Source organism: Astatotilapia calliptera, chromosome 1, assembly GCF_900246225.1.
Source record: "Astatotilapia calliptera chromosome 1, fAstCal1.2, whole genome shotgun sequence".
Taxonomy (NCBI): domain Eukaryota; kingdom Metazoa; phylum Chordata; class Actinopteri; order Cichliformes; family Cichlidae; genus Astatotilapia; species Astatotilapia calliptera.
The window spans coordinates 15743242-15760103 of NC_039302.1; the positions used below are offsets into that span (position 1 = coordinate 15743242).

Consider the following 16862-nt stretch of genomic DNA (forward strand, 5'->3'; position numbering starts at 1 on the left):
TTGGAAAATCCTACAGATCTGAAAACGTTTTAAGAGGCTTCCAAAAAAGACATGATGAAAATTAATTTAACATTAATTATCTAAATATCTAAAATTTTAATGCAGTATGACTGCATGCTTATCCAGTCATAATGTAAAGGACTTCAATCAAGTTAAGCCAAAATGATCACGATGGCACTCATTTGTACTTGACTCTGTCACAAATGTATTAATACTTTACATTGAGGACATCCAGGCTGGAATGAGCTCATCATTCATCATTAGTTCATGGAACCAGCTTTAAAAAAAACTCAGCAGTAATGGCAGTAATGGCCTATAATACCAAATGTTGCTACCACGATGAACTAAACATAACTTCCTTGTGGTTTCATGTTTGCGGCCTTTCAGATAAAGTGGTGACTTGGTTCTTGCTTCTTGTCTCTGAAGCTTAGCGTATAGCATGGATATCAACGAGGGTTAAACAGTCAAAATCAACACGTCTTTTCATGTATTTATTCTTTTTGCCATTTTTGGATCATGGGGGGAAAGAGTATAGTTTTCAAGGTCTTTTACATCTTTGAGTTTTTTATGATATAATAATAATGCCATCTTCATTTATTTCAGTCTTCTTCTAATGAACTCCTGCTGATAACACTAAGTAGCCAAGTTTTAAACAAAAATCTGGACGCCGCTTTATCTGAAGGGTCACAGCCACAATAAAGTCATGAGGAAGTTATGCTAATTGTTGTATAGTTAATGCTGGCCTTCCTCCATCAATTTGATGTAACAACAAAACATCCATTAAAATAAAGTATATGGGTGCATGCAACAACACTTAAACCTGGTAGTTTGGTGCTTCATGGAAATCCTTATAATATAGCCTTTGGACTAGGCCTTTTTAGTTAGTTTGTTTCCTTCTTCCTTTTGCATCTCAGCTGGGGATAGATAAAGCCTGGAGGCTAGTCTTCACACCAGGAAAAAAGAAGCTGAGACACAGTCCGAGCTTTGTGCAGGACCTTGCGTATAGAGACCATAGTGTTTGGGTAACTAGGCAGTGCAGCTGGCCTTTCACGGCTATGCAACTTTAAGGCAGTGTTTAAATCAACATGCAAAGGACAAGTACCCTGTTCTTCAACACAAACACACACACGAGAAAAGGAAAGTGAACTGCAGGGAAATGTGGAAGTGATGAGGCTTTGGGATAATGTTTCAAACATGAAATCTGGTAAATCCTTAGTCATACTAATTAATATGCAGTAATAGAAGTCTAAATTTTGCTGTTACCATTCTCTTTGTCAGCCTCCCCCAAACCTTTATCCATGGAGGTTAGCAGGGGTCAGTCATGGTCCTGCCAAACTGTCTTTTTAGGAAATACATCATGAGTTGTACTAATTACTTTAAAAGTCATAAATATTATAAATGGTATTTTGACCTGATTTTTCCACAAGGAAGACAAAAAACCTGCCAGCAAATTCCAATTTATACCCCCAAACCCACTCCACAGCATTCCTATCATAAATTTGCTGCCTTGGAGTATACTGGATTTGTTTTCTAACAGTCTAGAGACATCTGGGATGGACACTTGAAGGAGCTGCTTTTATGGGAAGCTTCTGTTATCAGATCTCTTCTCATGCTCTGACCCACAGTCCATTAGTTATTCCAAGGTTGGATCACTATACTCCACTAATGCTCCCCTCCGCACGCACAGAACACATACTCGCCCTCCTCCTCACTTTACATGCATGTACTGACAGATGCACAGAAACGCTAATTTCATTTTGCTGCCTCATGTTAATGTATGTGCGTTAACACCTGCACGGCAACAACTGTCTGGTGTGACAGTGTGAGCAGCAGGAGAGGGCAGCTTTCTACAAGAAGGCCTCCGATAAGTGTCAAAGCACGTTTATCCCTGCCCTGAATTTATTGTTTTGGTCATTTTAATATGTGAACTACAAACTGAAAAAGCAGAGAATGCCATTTTTTTCCCTTCATGATAGCAATGGCTTTCATCCCACAACACTCTTCCCCTTCCCCCTCTTCCCTTTCTCTGCCTCCTGCAAGTATCCCTGCCCATCCCCCCTTCTTTAGTTCCCCTTTTGCCGGTATGGATCTGTGAAATGTTAGCCGGGTGTGCTGGTATGGCCTCAGCAAAAGCCATGGTGACATCAGAGAGATAGAGGCAACAGTTAACTCAGAAGATAGACCGTGTGCGGTGATATCATTTTATTTGCTCAGTTGTGACGTGCCGGTTGCATACAATAACTGAAAATATTCCACCAGCTAGTGACCTAAAGGACATTGCCCTGTGTGGACATAAATAATCGACTGAGCTCTAACCCACTGACCTGTAGAGGCGGAGCCTAAATAAACGGACCCTTTTGATGTTGTGTAAATATTGATGCTCTGCCGCTCTTGCAAATGCAGCAAAACTACAATTCAAGTATAGATTTTTATAGAGCTGGTTGGGTCAGTGCCTTGCTCAACCCTAAAAGAAATTTAGAAATCAGCTGCAAATTACAACATTTCCACCAGGCCAGAGTGAATGTTTTTTTAAAAAAATGCATGAAATTATGTAATGGATGTCTAGAACATTTCCATTTGAGGCAAATGATTCATAAAAAGTCTTTGAATTGAATTCGAAGTAGATTTTGTGACACACAAACCAAATGGGCTCGTATCCACAAGCGTAATATTTGTTATCTAACTCTCTTTTTTTTAAAGTAAAAGAAAGAAGAATGACGGATGATCTGAGTCACAGCTTAAAGTACTATTAATATTAGTAACCCAAGGCCTCAGATGCGTTTGATGCTGAGAGAACGTTTGAAAGAAAAAGAAGATCACTGTAGACTAAAACAGTCTCTTTTTATTCTCTATTCTGAACAATTGGTTTTAATTAAACAATCCTTACAGGTACCATTACTATAAAAGGCCAAAACACATCACGTCTTTGCATATAGTAATAGAAAGGATATTTGAGTTTCTAAAATCAAATAATATACTAATAATGACAGATTTTCCATTAAGCCACTTTGTAATATTCATCGGCCTCACACACACAGACACATTCCTTTATTTTACTGAACAATGTCGTTTTTGCTGTCCAGTATTTTTTTTTTTTTTTGCCAAGCTGTCCAGCTTCACTGCCTTTCAGTACTCGAATTCCAAACTTCAGTCTCTTCACGGCACTTCCATCTCACTATAAATATCTCCCGTGTCCCTCTATCCTCAAGTGGTTGGGCTTCGTTTTTGGTTACTCAAGAGAAAGCATCCTTTTTGCCTGAGTTGCCACTAAAGAGATTGCAGTGATTACAGCATTTCAGAAAGCATAGCTGTGTTTGTGATACCTCGACGGCTTTCTTGCACCACGGGGGGGATTATACTTGATTTGAATGATGCTTCCTGCTTTTAAGCTTCTTGAGTGACCTCAGTGCTCAGGCCATCCACCATGTCTGAGACTGCATCAGGAAATTCTGGACCATCCCCACTCAGGTTCAAGTCCTTTTTCAGTTCAAGGTCACTCGGCTCCTTGATAGGGATCTCCTCTGGCATTTCACCCCCATTAACACATTCCTCTGCCTGTGTGGCCATGGCAGTGTCAGGATCTCTATACTCCCCATTCACAGATGGAATTGCATCCTCGGTAACAGAGGGGCTCTTTAAATCTCCATTTTCCAACTTCTTTTCCACCTCCGGCTCTGCTTGAGGCACTGCTTCCACGGAGGGCTCAGCTGCCTTTTCAGATTCGACAGCAGCTTCGCACGCAGAGGCGATGACAACCTCAGATACAAGTTCTGCTTCCTTGAGCTCATCTGGCACCTCAGTGCTGGGAGCTTCTGGTGTAAAAGATTCCTCTTTTGCAGCTTGATCAGTGAGGGTATCCTCTGCAGTAGCCTCCGTGACATCAGAAGAGTCTCCTCCCACAGTCGCCACTTCACTCACGTCAGAAGTGGCTACAGCCGGCTCAGCTTCAGTTTCTTCCACTTGATCCTCTGTTGCAGCTTTCAAAGCCTCAGCCTCTTGCTCAGGTCCTGGCTGTGATGTTTGTTCCAGCTCTGCCTCTGGGGCTTGTTCTGTTTCAGGCTCAGGTTCTGTTGTCTCCACAATCTCTGGCTCTGGTTCCTGTTTTAGTTCTGGCTCCAGTACTTGCTCAGGCTCTTCTTCTTTCTCTGGCTCCGCCTCTGGCTCTGCTGCTTGCTCTGGCTCTTGCTTGGGCTCTTCCTCTGGTTCTGTGGCTGACTCCAGCACTGGTTCAGCTGCTGGCTCAGCCACCAGTTCAGGCTCAGGGACAGCTGCAGAGACCACGGTCTCCTCCACAGTAGCTTCAGGCTCAGTCTCTGGGATGGGCTCTGGCTCTTTGGTGGCCTCTGACACAGATTCAGCGACTGCAACAGGTTCTTCTTCATGGACCTCTTCAGACTTGGGTTCAGCTTCGACTGGCACAGATTCTTCTGATGTTGGGGCAGAAGGTTTCTCTGCTACAGCAGCCACTGCAAGGTCTTCTGGAGCTTGCTCTTGTACTGCTGCACTTTGTTCCAATACTACAGTTGCTTCTTCTTTTTCTGGAGCTGGTCCCTTTGATTCTGCACTTGGTTCTTCTTTCACTGGAGCTACTTCCTCCTCTGCCACAACTGGTTCTTCTACAACTGGAGCTGCTTTATCCGCTCCCGCAACTGGTTCTTTTGCTACTGTAGCGGCTTCATCTGCTGCCACGACTGGTTCCTCTACAACTGGAGCTACATCCTCTGGCGCTGCTGCTGCAACTGGTTCCTTAACAGCGGATGCTACTGGTTCTTCCACAGCTGGGGGATCTGATTGTGCTGCTGGTTCCTTCTCAGATGTTTCAGGTGCTTCGGACTCTTGAGGTACCGCTGCCTCTGCTGTCACAGCCTTTTCGTCTTCTACGTTGCCTGCCTCTGCTGTTGTCTCTTCTCCTGTAGGCGGGGCTCCACCTTCCCCTTTAGCAGAGTTGTCTGCACTTGCAACTGTTGCAGGGGATTCATCCTTCTTGTCTTTTGGATCGCTCACATCATATCCTTTTCTTTTTTTGCTCAGCTTGCCTCCCATGATGTTTCCTAGAGGAAAAAATAAGAAATTGATTGGTTTTTGGCCTTTTTATTTAGTCGTAAATGTTAAGTTCATGTTCAGGGGGAGTCTAATATATGTTCATGTTCCCAGTACCCCAGATGTGACCCCATCCCTGGGTTGTGGATCAAAAGTCCTTGCACACACAAGGAAACCATACAAACTAAAACATTCCACTAAATGGATGAAAATAATCTAGTATGTCTAGACTAAATACACGGAAAGCAGAAATGCCATAGTTTTGAAGCTTTTCTTAGATCTAATAGAAGCATATAATGTTCTATAGTGTTCTAAATTTAATGAAATTACATTTAAATGACTAGAGGGAATATAAGGAGAACTAAATGAAGAAGCGCTTTCATTTCAGTAAAGAAGTGTCTTATGTTAAAGTAAACCAGAAGTTCAATTAGGAAATGATGTCTGCCATTTGCAATTTGTCTGGAAAACCAATGTCAGCGCATGGGAACCTCAGTGAGATCAGGCAACCAAGCAGACCCACTACCCTTTAAGGAATGCGTGGTGAGGATCAGCGCCAAGTGAACCCACAAGTCTGAGTTGAACATCTATGATGTAGATGCACAACTATTTCTCCCTCAGTAGCGTCATAAGTTTCCCAGCATGCAGGCAGCGATCACCCAGAGTTTGTAGTTATATCCATTCATCTAAACTAGCTGAAAAATGTGGATTTTCAGCACAAACCACAACTGTCATTCTGCCAGTACAGAAAATATGTTACAGACACGTACTTCCGTGTGATCATGCTTTGACTGTGGAGGAAGTGAAGTGTAATGATTGCCACATACGTTCCTTAAAGCAAAACTGGGAGCTCAGTTTCATCCCTGCAATTGGTTTTCAGCGAACCTTGCAGACTTTCTGAATACAGGCCTAAATTATTCATAAGAGTGGAGTACTTAAACACCCTGATTCCCACTAAAGATACAGACAGATTTTTTTTTACATGGAACATTTTCATTTAATAAGGCAGAAATACTGTTCAGCGTTCTTGTTTGTTTGTTTGATTGATTGATTTTTTTCCTGCAAAACTGCCACATGCTGGAGTTTTCACCTGCAGTGAAGCATGTTGGCACAGGTACGAACAACCATAGTGGAACTGTCCATAGTGCTGCAGGAGGGCATTAATGACAGGATGCGACACATACCGGAGAGCCAACCCAATATAGCAATTTGGATTCTATAAACCTTCCAATTAAAACAACAAAAAATAAAAAATAAAAAGTGCATTTATTTTTTTTTTAATTCTATTCCACTCGCTTCTATCTTACTTGTATTATGTGCCTGATCGTGTTCGTGAGGATATTTATTTATTTATTTATTTATTTTTAATTCGCCCATTCATGTTCCCAGTGTCACGGGGCCTCCCAGTCAGACAAAGCAAAATTTTATAATGTGGGAAGACTTCATATTTCAGACCACTGAAATAATCCAATGTAACAGTTTATTACTGTGTAAAGCCGATTTTCCAGTTGGTCAAAAAGTAGATAAAATTCTTCACGCTAAAACACCGGGAAGATAAAGGAGGCGTGCATGTAACCGGCAGCATGTGCCGGCCGGTAACAAAGGACTGTGATTCCTCGCTAGGCGTTACATCCCGATAAAAGTAACGGTTTGGACAAAGTTGACAGGGGAAAAAAAGACGACCCCAGGCTCGGGACCTACTTTAGTGCGGACTTCAATTAGTCGCTATAACCAGGTGGATTTAACGTTATGCTGGAAGATTTGAAGGATAAAAGCTATAGAGGGGTATCCATCCCCCCTTTTCAAAGCCACCCACCCACCCACCGCTTCCCTCAGCTGCTCTGCCCTTCTTCTTTTTTTGTGTGTCCAGCTGCTTTGAAAATGCCTCTCGCGCACATAAGCGTGCAAAAAAATACGAAATTCTCTACAACAATGTGTTGACTGCGTCCACACTAACAACTTTGTTCTGCGGTTTCGTTATAATGGCAGAAGGATTTCAAGCGCCTGGCCTACTTTTTAAAAAGCGCTTCTTGCCTGGAAGACGCTGATTCAACAACTGAGAACAAAAAAAGTCTTCCCTTTATTAAACACATTTTCAGCTGCAGTCTATAAAAATAAAGAAAAAAGCAGCACAGCGGGAATGATAAAAGCAGATAAACTAGATTCATCACAGGTAGGAAGACCTTTCTTTCTTTCTTTTTTACAACATCGCACTGCTCGAAATTCAATATAAAACATTTTAAAAAATGAAATCATTTTTAAAAAAAATCATTGTGACGACACTTACCTGTATTTCTAGTGCGTAACCAGCTCGGCTTCTTTTGCAATCTGTGGCTGGATGTGGTAATGGAGGTAAGGCTTTTTGGAGTGACAGCTGCAGATTCCGCCCCTGCTCTCCGAGGTGCAGCCTGGGGTCCGTGTGTTGTAGACTATCCGACGAGTGCCCCTCACACAATTTTCTAGACATCTGTCGATATCACAATCCAGCCAACCCCACTACCGCTCTGTCTGCAATCTACACCCTCCCAGTCTTTAACCCCTCCTCCCTCGCACACCCACTCTGGCGAATTTGTTGTAGAAAGCCATCTGGGAAGTTAAGAATGATTATTAACGGACCATGGCTTATTACACTTTAAGAAACTGCATCTGTGTGTGAGTGTGCGTGTGTCCTCTGCTTTTCCTCAGCCAAAAAAGTAATTCTAAAAAATCAAGTTAGTGCCCACCTCCCCTCACAGAAGTATGGGTGTAATATAAATTATGCATGAGAAAGCTTTGTGTCAGTAAAACCACTTAAGCGCTACACACACACACACACACACACACACACACACACACACACACACACACACACACACACACACACACACTTCATGGAAAAGGACTCTTTCATGTTTTTCCCCGTCTTTTTGTCAGCAAGAATCCTCCCTGCTCTTCTTTTGCCAGTTTGTCAGCAAATTATACTGCACATCACAGAAATAAGCACAACTTTTAGGGCTACACGGTCAGGAATCTATAAAACTCTGTGTTTTTGAGTTGCGCTGCAATGTTGATACATGATTATTCACGTATGTCACTGTGGGCTAAATCCATCCACCAATCCATCCATCCATAAAGTGGGGACATAGAGAGTACGAGAAGTCCACTCCACACTTTGTAATATACACTGAAGCACTGAGTCTGTTAGCTATCTTTCTTCTAAGTGTTAATGGGACAAGCCTGGTGTGACTGACTTTAACAAATTCATCAAATGACCCGTTCAGATAAACATGTTGTCAGCCACTGACACGCTGGTATGCTGACGCAGGTGTCAGGTGAAATTGGGGCTTAAGAATGAAGTTTAATTTTTCTAAAACAACATCAATCAAAAGCTGTGGACTGAATCACTATTAGCAGTTTTAAAAAGTACTGTATCTAATTAAACTGCTTAAGCATGCTTGGCCAAACAGTCTCATCTTTTGGTGCTGTAGGAATTACATGTAGAAAAACTTGATTTGTTCTTTTTATGACAAACACGTTTATCTTTACTTTTTCTTTCCCTGAAACTGAAAGAAAGGGATTACCACTCATATGCGAAATGCGGCTGCCATGTTGATTGTATCATCCAAAAGTCCCCAAACTGCTATTTAATCACAAATCATCTGAAAAGCAGCCAGGCGGGTTAGTAGGTCCTGTTTAGGCTATACCGAGGCTGAATTTCCCTTCATTTAAACTAATTCATGCACGTGGCATCAACCCATGTATCAATGGGCTTTTTCTATTGCCACAACATCCAAAAATCCGTCAGCATTTATTCAGTGATGCATGTGATGTATCCCAGATATGTTTTTCTGCCCTTTTACTCTTATTTTAATCCTTTAATTCAATACAGAAACGGCTTTCTAAATAAATAGATTTACGTAGATTTTCAAAGGACAGACCACATTATTGAGGAGACAGCGCCCTCTCCTGGCATAAAAGCTGATAGCACAAGGCAGCATCTCTGCAGCCACAGACACATTGTTGCGCATGAAAATAATATTTAATGCAGATATTTATAAAGCTATTTGCTCATTTATGAGATTTTAATAGAATTTATAACAAATTCAATAGACGTTCAACAGATTTATAAAATTAAATTAAACATATGCGACTGTCAGAAATATACCTAGCAAATCTATCTTCTGTACTCAATCTTCTCAGACATTTGAGTATTTTACAAGTTGTTCAAAGAGATGACAGAACAATTTGTAAAATATATCCTGCCACTGATCCCGGGAGGAGACACAAATCTCTTTGGGGTTTGGTCAGGAAGGGCATCAGCTGTAAAAAGAAAAAGAAAATCTGGCAAATAAAACACGCAGAGCTATCTGTGGTGACCCCTTATGAATACAGGAGCAGTTGAAAATAGCTTCTGTCCCATACTTGTTCCAAATAGGACGAAGTTGTGCTTTCAAGCTTTACAAAAATAAAATCAATCTTGTTTGTTTTTCCTCCTGGCAGCAAAGCTAAACAGTGACAAAGGGGCAGCAAAGGCTGACTTTCACATGATGCAAAAGCTCTGGAATGCACTCCCTGGAGAATAACCACCATCCCAGCCAACCACTCTACTCCACATAGCCAGGACTCAAAGACATATGGGAAAATCCCCCAGACTTTCTGTGTTAATGTCCAGAGCTCATCTGTCTGCAACTCCTGCTTCAGCTGAGCTAGACTGAAAAAATGAAAGAAACACAGAGAAATAAAGAAACAGGTGTTTGGAAGCTACAACATGACAATGTTGTAGCTTCCAATAGCTCTCCACTCAAGAGTGCAAAAAGCCACAGTTCAGTAAGAGAGGGAAAACTCTGGACATTTTCATTCCTATGCATAAATTAACAGTCAATACTCTGACCTGTAAAACAAACAAAAACATATTTGTTCATTTCAGAATAGTCAGGTGTCCTTGTATGTTGAGCACTTCAACTCTCAAAACCTGAAACTCTCCAAACATACCTGAGAGAAAGTTCACCTTGTAATGAGAGCTATCGAGCAGAGGGTGTGGCACACAGACATAATGACACCCTATAGTGTCTCGCCAATAAGGAACTAGATTCTTTTACCAAAGTGAGGTGACACCTGTGCTGCACATGTTCACACTGTGCTTTTTTTTTTCAAAGGTGTGTTGTTGTGCTTTGCCAAGTGAAAATGTCATCAGTGTTGTTGTTACTGGTTAAACGTTGTCCCAGGTAATTTTCTTCCTGTAAGTAAAGGGTATAGTTTGAGTGATACAGTAACACAAATGTCACAGTATGCGGCGGCACACTATAGGAATTTGTAAAGAGGACCCAAAATGCAGGCACAAAAGGAACGTGGAACCAAAACTTGGGTATTAACAAAAAGCAAGCCGTTTAATGAGGCTGGTAAAAAGGGTACAAACAAAGGGCAAGGCAAACTGAAGCAAAACTAACATTAACCTAAAGTGGGTGAAGTAAACAAACAACATGAAAAACATGAAACATAACGAGACAAAGGAAGCAAAGGAAGCAAAGCTGACTACACTGACATAGGACAGAGACTATCAAAATAAAACAGGAAACAGAATGGAAAGCACACATGACAATACAATTTCACAACATCAATCAATCAATCAATCTTTATTTATAAAGCACTTTTCATACAGAAAAAATGTAGCACAAAGTGCTTTACATAGTTAAAAGCAGCCCACCCCACCCTCCAACTCACTCCCCACACTCTCAATACACATATATCCCCCCACCCCCACCCACACACACATACACACACGCGCACACTTAAAGAGTAAAAATTGGGCTGGGCTCGCATGAGCCAAGTGAGGAAACATTATAACAGAGAGCCGTCTGCACCGGGAGCCGGTCACAGACCGCAGCCTCCGGGCTGGGCACACAGCCGGAGGGAGGCAAAGGAGCCCCCCAACCAGGCTGAGAGGACCCCAGAGACCCAGCAGCCACGGTCAATAACAGCCCCGGTGCAGAGAGCGCCATCCGAGGAAACACTGGAGATATGACGCAATACGATGTATACAGGGTAAAATGATAAAATAAATAAGAACAGGATACAATATAAATATAAATAGAGTAAGAAGATTAAAAAATGAATAAGAATAAAATCAAGAAATATTAGGTAAATCCTAAATTAATAATAGAATAACAGGATAGAATAAATAAGCATAAAAAATAAATAAACGCTAAGTAAAAGCTAAATTAAAAAGGTGGGTCTTGAGCCTGTTCTTAAAAACATGTACGTTCTCTGCGGCCCTGAGCTCCTCCGGCAGGCTGTTCCACAGACGAGGACCATACCACTGAAAAGCTGCCTCTCCGTGAGTATGTGTCCTGACTTTAGGGACAATCAAAAGGCCAGTACCAGAGGACCTCAGGGTCCGCGAGGGTTCGTATGGTAAAAGCAGATCTGAGAGATAAGAAGGCCCAAGACCATTAAGACATTTAAAAACCAATAAAAGAACTTTAAAATCGATCCTGAAACACACGGGGAGCCAGTGCAGCGATTCTAAAACCGGTGTAATGTGGGCCCGCCCTCTGGTCTTCGTCAGCACACGAGCTGCCGAGTTTTGCAAGAGTTGTAAAGTTGAAATATTCTTCTTAGGAAGACCAGAGAGCAGGGCATTACAGTAATCAATGCGACTGGTAATAAAAGCATGCATCAGCATCTCCGTGTTGGCCCGAGAGAGAATAGGGCGGACTCTGGCTATATTTTTTAGATGATAAAATCCAATTTTGGTTACATGTTTAACATGTGGGATAAAACCAAGCTCAGAGTCAAAAATAACACCCAGGTTTTTCACTTGTAGCGAAGGACATAGTGAAAATGCCTCTAATTTAGACAAGAGTTTCTGTCTCTGAGCCTCAGGACCGACAATTAAAACTTCAGTTTTGTCCTGGTTAAGCTGTAAAAAGTTTTCTGCCATCCAAGATCTTATATCCAAGATACAGTTAAAAAGGGCATCCATTGGTCTGGTGTCATCAGGAGACACGGAGATGTACAGCTGCGTGTCATCAGCGTAACTGTGGAAGTTCACTCCATGCCTCCTGATGACACTGCCGAGAGGCAACATATACAAATTAAAAAGTACAGGGCCTAGAACCGACCCTTGAGGCACGCCACATTTCATTTTATGGATCTTAGAGGAGCATGTATCCATACTCACCATAAAAGATCTGTCAGAGAGATAGGAAGTGAACCAGTTGTGTACAGCACCAGAGAGGCCTACCATGTGTTTCAGTCTGTTTAAAATAATAGCGTGGTCTACTGTATCAAAGGCTGCGCTTAGATCCAGTAGCACCAGGACTGAGAGCTTTTGGGCGTCCCAGTTACATCTAAGATCATTTAAAACCTTTAGGAGAGCAGTCTCTGTGCTGTGGTTCACCCTAAATCCAGACTGGAATATCTCCAGGATCTGTCTATCATTGAGAAAATCAGTAATCTGAGTAAAAACAAGTTTTTCTAAGACTTTACTTAAAAATGGTAAGTTGGATACAGGTCTGTAGTTATTAAAATCATTACAATCCAAATTGCTCTTCTTCAGAAGGGGCCTCACCACCAGCGTTTTAAAGGCAGCAGGGAAGACACCCAACTGAAGAGAGCAATTCAACATGTATAAAAGCTCAGCCTCAAAAAATCCATAGTGTTTTAAAGAGTGAAGAAGGAATTGGATCTAAAAGACATGTGGTGGGTCTCACTGTGGAGAAAACCTTCTGAAAGTTCTCAGCATTAACCAGGACAAAGCTGTCCAGTGTCTCCTCAGGTACAATCGAGCCCTCAGATGTGTTTACAATCATATCGCGATTAGATAAAATATCAGATCTGATGGCGCTGATCTTTCCCCTGAAGTGGTCTGCAAACTGCTCACAGAGCGAGTCTGTGGGGGTTCTTTTGGAGCTTTTAAAATCAGGGTTAAATAAATGATCTATGGTGGAAAAGAGGACCTTGGGATTATTTTTGTTAATACTGATTATTTTGGCGAAGTATGAATTTCTTGACTTCCTTAATGTATTATTGTACATTTTAAGTTGCTCGGAAAATATTTGATGGTTGATATTATTTTTATTTTTCCTCCATCTCCTTTCTGCTGCCCTGCAATTTCTTTTGAGTTTTTTGACTTCTTCGTTTCTCCAGGGTGATGCATGTTTTACGTTAATCTTTTTGGTGGTGAGTGGAGCAACGGAGTCAAGGCTTTTCTTCAGTTTGCTGTTAAAATAACTAAAAATCAAATCGCAGGGTGCAGGTAAAATTACAGGGGGGCATTTGACTAAAACCCTGGTAAAATTTGCAGCCACTTCAGAGGTTAGATAGCGCCTCCTCACAGTTCGCACCGAGGTCTTCCGCTGAATAAAACCGGTGATGTTAAAAAACACACAGTAGTGGTCAGAGACAGCCAAGTCAACAACAGAGGACACGCTGGTGGACAGCCCATGGGTGATGACCAGGTCCAGAGTGTGTCCTCTGTTGTGAGTCGGCTGCGTGACGTGCTGGATAAAATCCAAACAGTGAAGAATGTTTAAGAATTCTTTTGATGCAGGGTCAGAAGGATTATCTATGTGCAGGTTAAAATCACCGGTTAAAATTATCATATTATATTTTGAATGTATGTTTGTTAAAAATTCTGAGAATTCCTTGATAAAAGCAGCACTGTCTTTAGGTGGTCTATAAATTGTGACAGATAAAACTGGAGGGCTGCTGAAAACAATAGCATGGAATTCAAAAGTGGTAAAATGATCAAATAAAATTTGTTTGGTGGTGAGTGTGTTGTTGGCTAAAGATGCAGTCCCACCACCTCTCTTACCACTTCTAATAGAAAAAGAGAAATTAAAATTTGGTGGGGAGGCCTCAGTGAGAACAACTGGTGCATCCGAGCCCAGCCATGTTTCAGTTAAAAATAAACAGTCAAGTTTATTATCTAAAATTAAATCATTGATAATAAAAGACTTGTTCGATAGAGAGCGTACATTTAAAAGTGCCATACTGATTGAGACTGGTGGATTTTTGACAATAGAGTTGGATGGATGTTGATATTTTTGAAGAGGCCGGAGGTTATTAATGTTTTTGGAGTTACTGGATTTATGATAATTCTGTTGCTCTCTGTTTGTGATTATGACGGGTATTGTGTTGACTGTGGGATAGAAAGGTCCTAGTCCAGAGTTTTGTGTATTACTGTTAAAAGTGGAACAAATATAGGAGCTGGGACCAGGGGAACATCAGTCAGTGGCAGACAGTGGCGATGTGCGGGAGTGCTGTACGCCAAATGCCAAATTGGCGGACAGCAAACGGCGTCCCCAGGCGTTGAGGTGGAGCCCGTCTGCCCCAAAAAGATGCCTCCTCTCCCAGAAGGCATCAAAGTTGTTAATAAAACCCACGCCGTGGGAGATACAGGCAGAGGAAAGCCAGGTGTTAAGGCTGAGCAGCCGGCTGAAACGGCCTATCCCTCTGCCACAGGTGGGGGTGGGCCCAGAGATAAAAGCACTCACCTGCAACTGACCAAGGAGGCTGAAGAGTTCGAGGAAGTCCAACTTCAGCAGCTCAGATTGCTGTTTGGGGATGTCATTGGTGCCGATGTGGATGATGAGCCGGTTAACGTGTGGGTGGGATGCCAGAATGTTGGGAATTCTGTCCACTATGTCAACAACAGTGGCTCCCGGGAACGACAGCATGAGCGCCCCCCTCGTCCGCACGTTCCTGACGATGGAATCCCCGAGGACCAGCGTGGAGAGAGGAGGTGCCACCGAGGGCTGTTGGCCATCTGAGACGCCCGCGCCGAGACACCGGGGGTGTTCAGATGGAGATGCGCCAGCCGGACTGCGTGAGTGACTCCCAGGTAGCCGCGCCGTGGGTCCTCTTCTCCGAGGAGCCGGGGTAAAGCACAGCTCTCCGCGGTGAGTTTGCACCACAGCGTCGGGTTGCCCGCCACGGCTCCGGGGGCGTAGTGGTGGAGATGGCGCAGACCTCAGCGACACAGCGGGATGGCGAGGGCTAGCCGTCAGAGGAGGAAAGTCCACAGGATCCAGGACATTGAATTGACATTGAACATGGCCAAGAAGACAAGAAACATGACAGACTATCACAGAAGACCTAAGTGAAACATAAATAAACTAAAGGCAACCAAAAGATAATCCAATTACTCAACATAATAAAGGAATAACTTAAGAACTCAAAACGTAAACTGAAAACGCTGGGCCAGAGACCCAGGACCGTGACAACAAATGGGGTCAGTTATGAGTGAGTTTTAGTGTTATGCCTCAGCCATTCAGATGAATACAAAGGGGTGCTTTATTCCTCATATGACAAATTCAAACAGGCTACTACTGCGCTTTATGAACAATCATCTATTCTGATACTGAAACATTCTTATTTGGCAATCCTGAATTGCTCATATGTAAGAACTCTAGATAAATACTGTTATTATGTTACTCTGGCATTTTTATTTTCTAAATCATATGTGCATGTGAGCTCTATGCCTTAAAGGTAATAGATCTTAAAGGCATAGATCCAGTTATCTCCCTTGATAACAAGTGACCTGTGAAGTATGCGGGCTGAGCTGATTTATGTGGCTTCTTCCTAAACTCCCTTTCTCTAGTCTTTCACAAAGAAAGCCTTGTTGTTCAACATTTTATTAATAAATGGTATTAATCGGAATCTAAACCTGTGTCATGTCCTTCTTTGTGTTCAGCCTTTGCCTTTGCCCAAACCAGTATCTTGTAGTGTGGCTTGAGGCCTGTCAAACCACAAAGCTCTCCTCTGTAGCACCCCCGTTCTGTCAGCTCCAGACTTTTGCACACCATTCAAGCTGTCTGTTGACTCTAGTGGAGTTGGAGTTACTGCTGTTTTGTTACAGGAAGATTCCTTCGGCACTGGTCACCCAGTTTCCTCCTGCTTGGTGTGAGTATAATACAACTGAAAGGGAAGCCCGAGCAGCCCTTTGGGCCTTTCAACATTTCAAGATTTTTAACACCACGGTCATTAATAGTCTTTACAGACCACAACATCAGCTCTGTTTATTGCCTGGTATTTTTAGTGGAAGAGTGGTAACAACTTCATTGGGGTTGTCAGGTAGGTGATGGTCCAATCCTGAGTGTTTTGTTGATTTATTTCCAACAACACCTCTTGAAGGGTGATGTCACCCAACATCCACAAGGATGCCTTGGTAAGCTAATTGTTTCAGCATAGTTTAAGTTTATCTGCCTCTCCAACTATATCTTACAGGAACTATAACATCTTCTGAGAAGACGACCATGACCAGATGCTTGATGGTCCAGGGAATGGGGGAGCGAAGACGCTTGTGGTTATTCACTTTCCTTCTAGGATAATCACCAGTTGTTGCAAGACCTGATTGTGTGTACAGGTGTAGCAGCCTCGGGACCGGCTGGTTTTTGTAAAGATGTGCCTCAGAGTTGCAGGAGTTTGGATGAGAGTACACATTACACAGTACACGGCATCTTCTCCCACCCACTGATTTAAGTTTTGGGATGTCAGATGGATAAATAATGATCAACAAAACCTTCCCAATCTAAGCCTTTGTTGGATCACTCCTTGTGCTGTGGCTGTGGCCTTTAGACCCAATTGTAACCATATAAATCAAACAGAAATGGTAGCAAGTTTGTTTTTTCACTATTAGAATTTCCAAAGCGTTAGTGGAGACAGAGATCTTATTTCATTTAGTTTTTGTTTGTTGTTTCAATTCATTTTAGTTTAAGTTAGTTCCCATAGTGAGTTTCCATGTTTCAGTGTAGCTTAACTGTTTGAAAATGTTTAGTTTTAGTTTCGTTTTTATTAGTTCAGTGTTATTGTAATACCTACTGATACTGGAAAATCGGTATCGG

The 16862-nt window shown here is 42.2% G+C and overlaps 1 protein-coding gene across 1 annotated transcript; it reads right to left on the minus strand.

Annotated features, from left to right (window-relative positions):
- Positions 1-2187: 2187 nt before the first annotated feature.
- On the minus strand, positions 2188-7532 carry LOC113021391 (retinitis pigmentosa 1-like 1 protein). The gene is made up of 2 exons (XM_026166039.1): positions 7325-7532; positions 2188-5051 (listed from the first exon to the last, which is right to left on the minus strand). The coding sequence occupies exon 2, from the start codon at positions 5041-5043 to the stop codon at positions 3385-3387; it is 1659 nt and encodes a 552-aa protein (XP_026021824.1). The 5' UTR covers positions 5044-5051; positions 7325-7532; the 3' UTR covers positions 2188-3384.
- Positions 7533-16862: the final 9330 nt, after the last annotated feature.

Excerpts from the sequence above, each read along its gene's own strand:
- LOC113021391 (XM_026166039.1), bottom strand. The coding sequence starts at position 5,043 with ATGGGAGGCAAGCTGAGCAAAAAAAGAAAAGGATATGATGTGAGCGAT.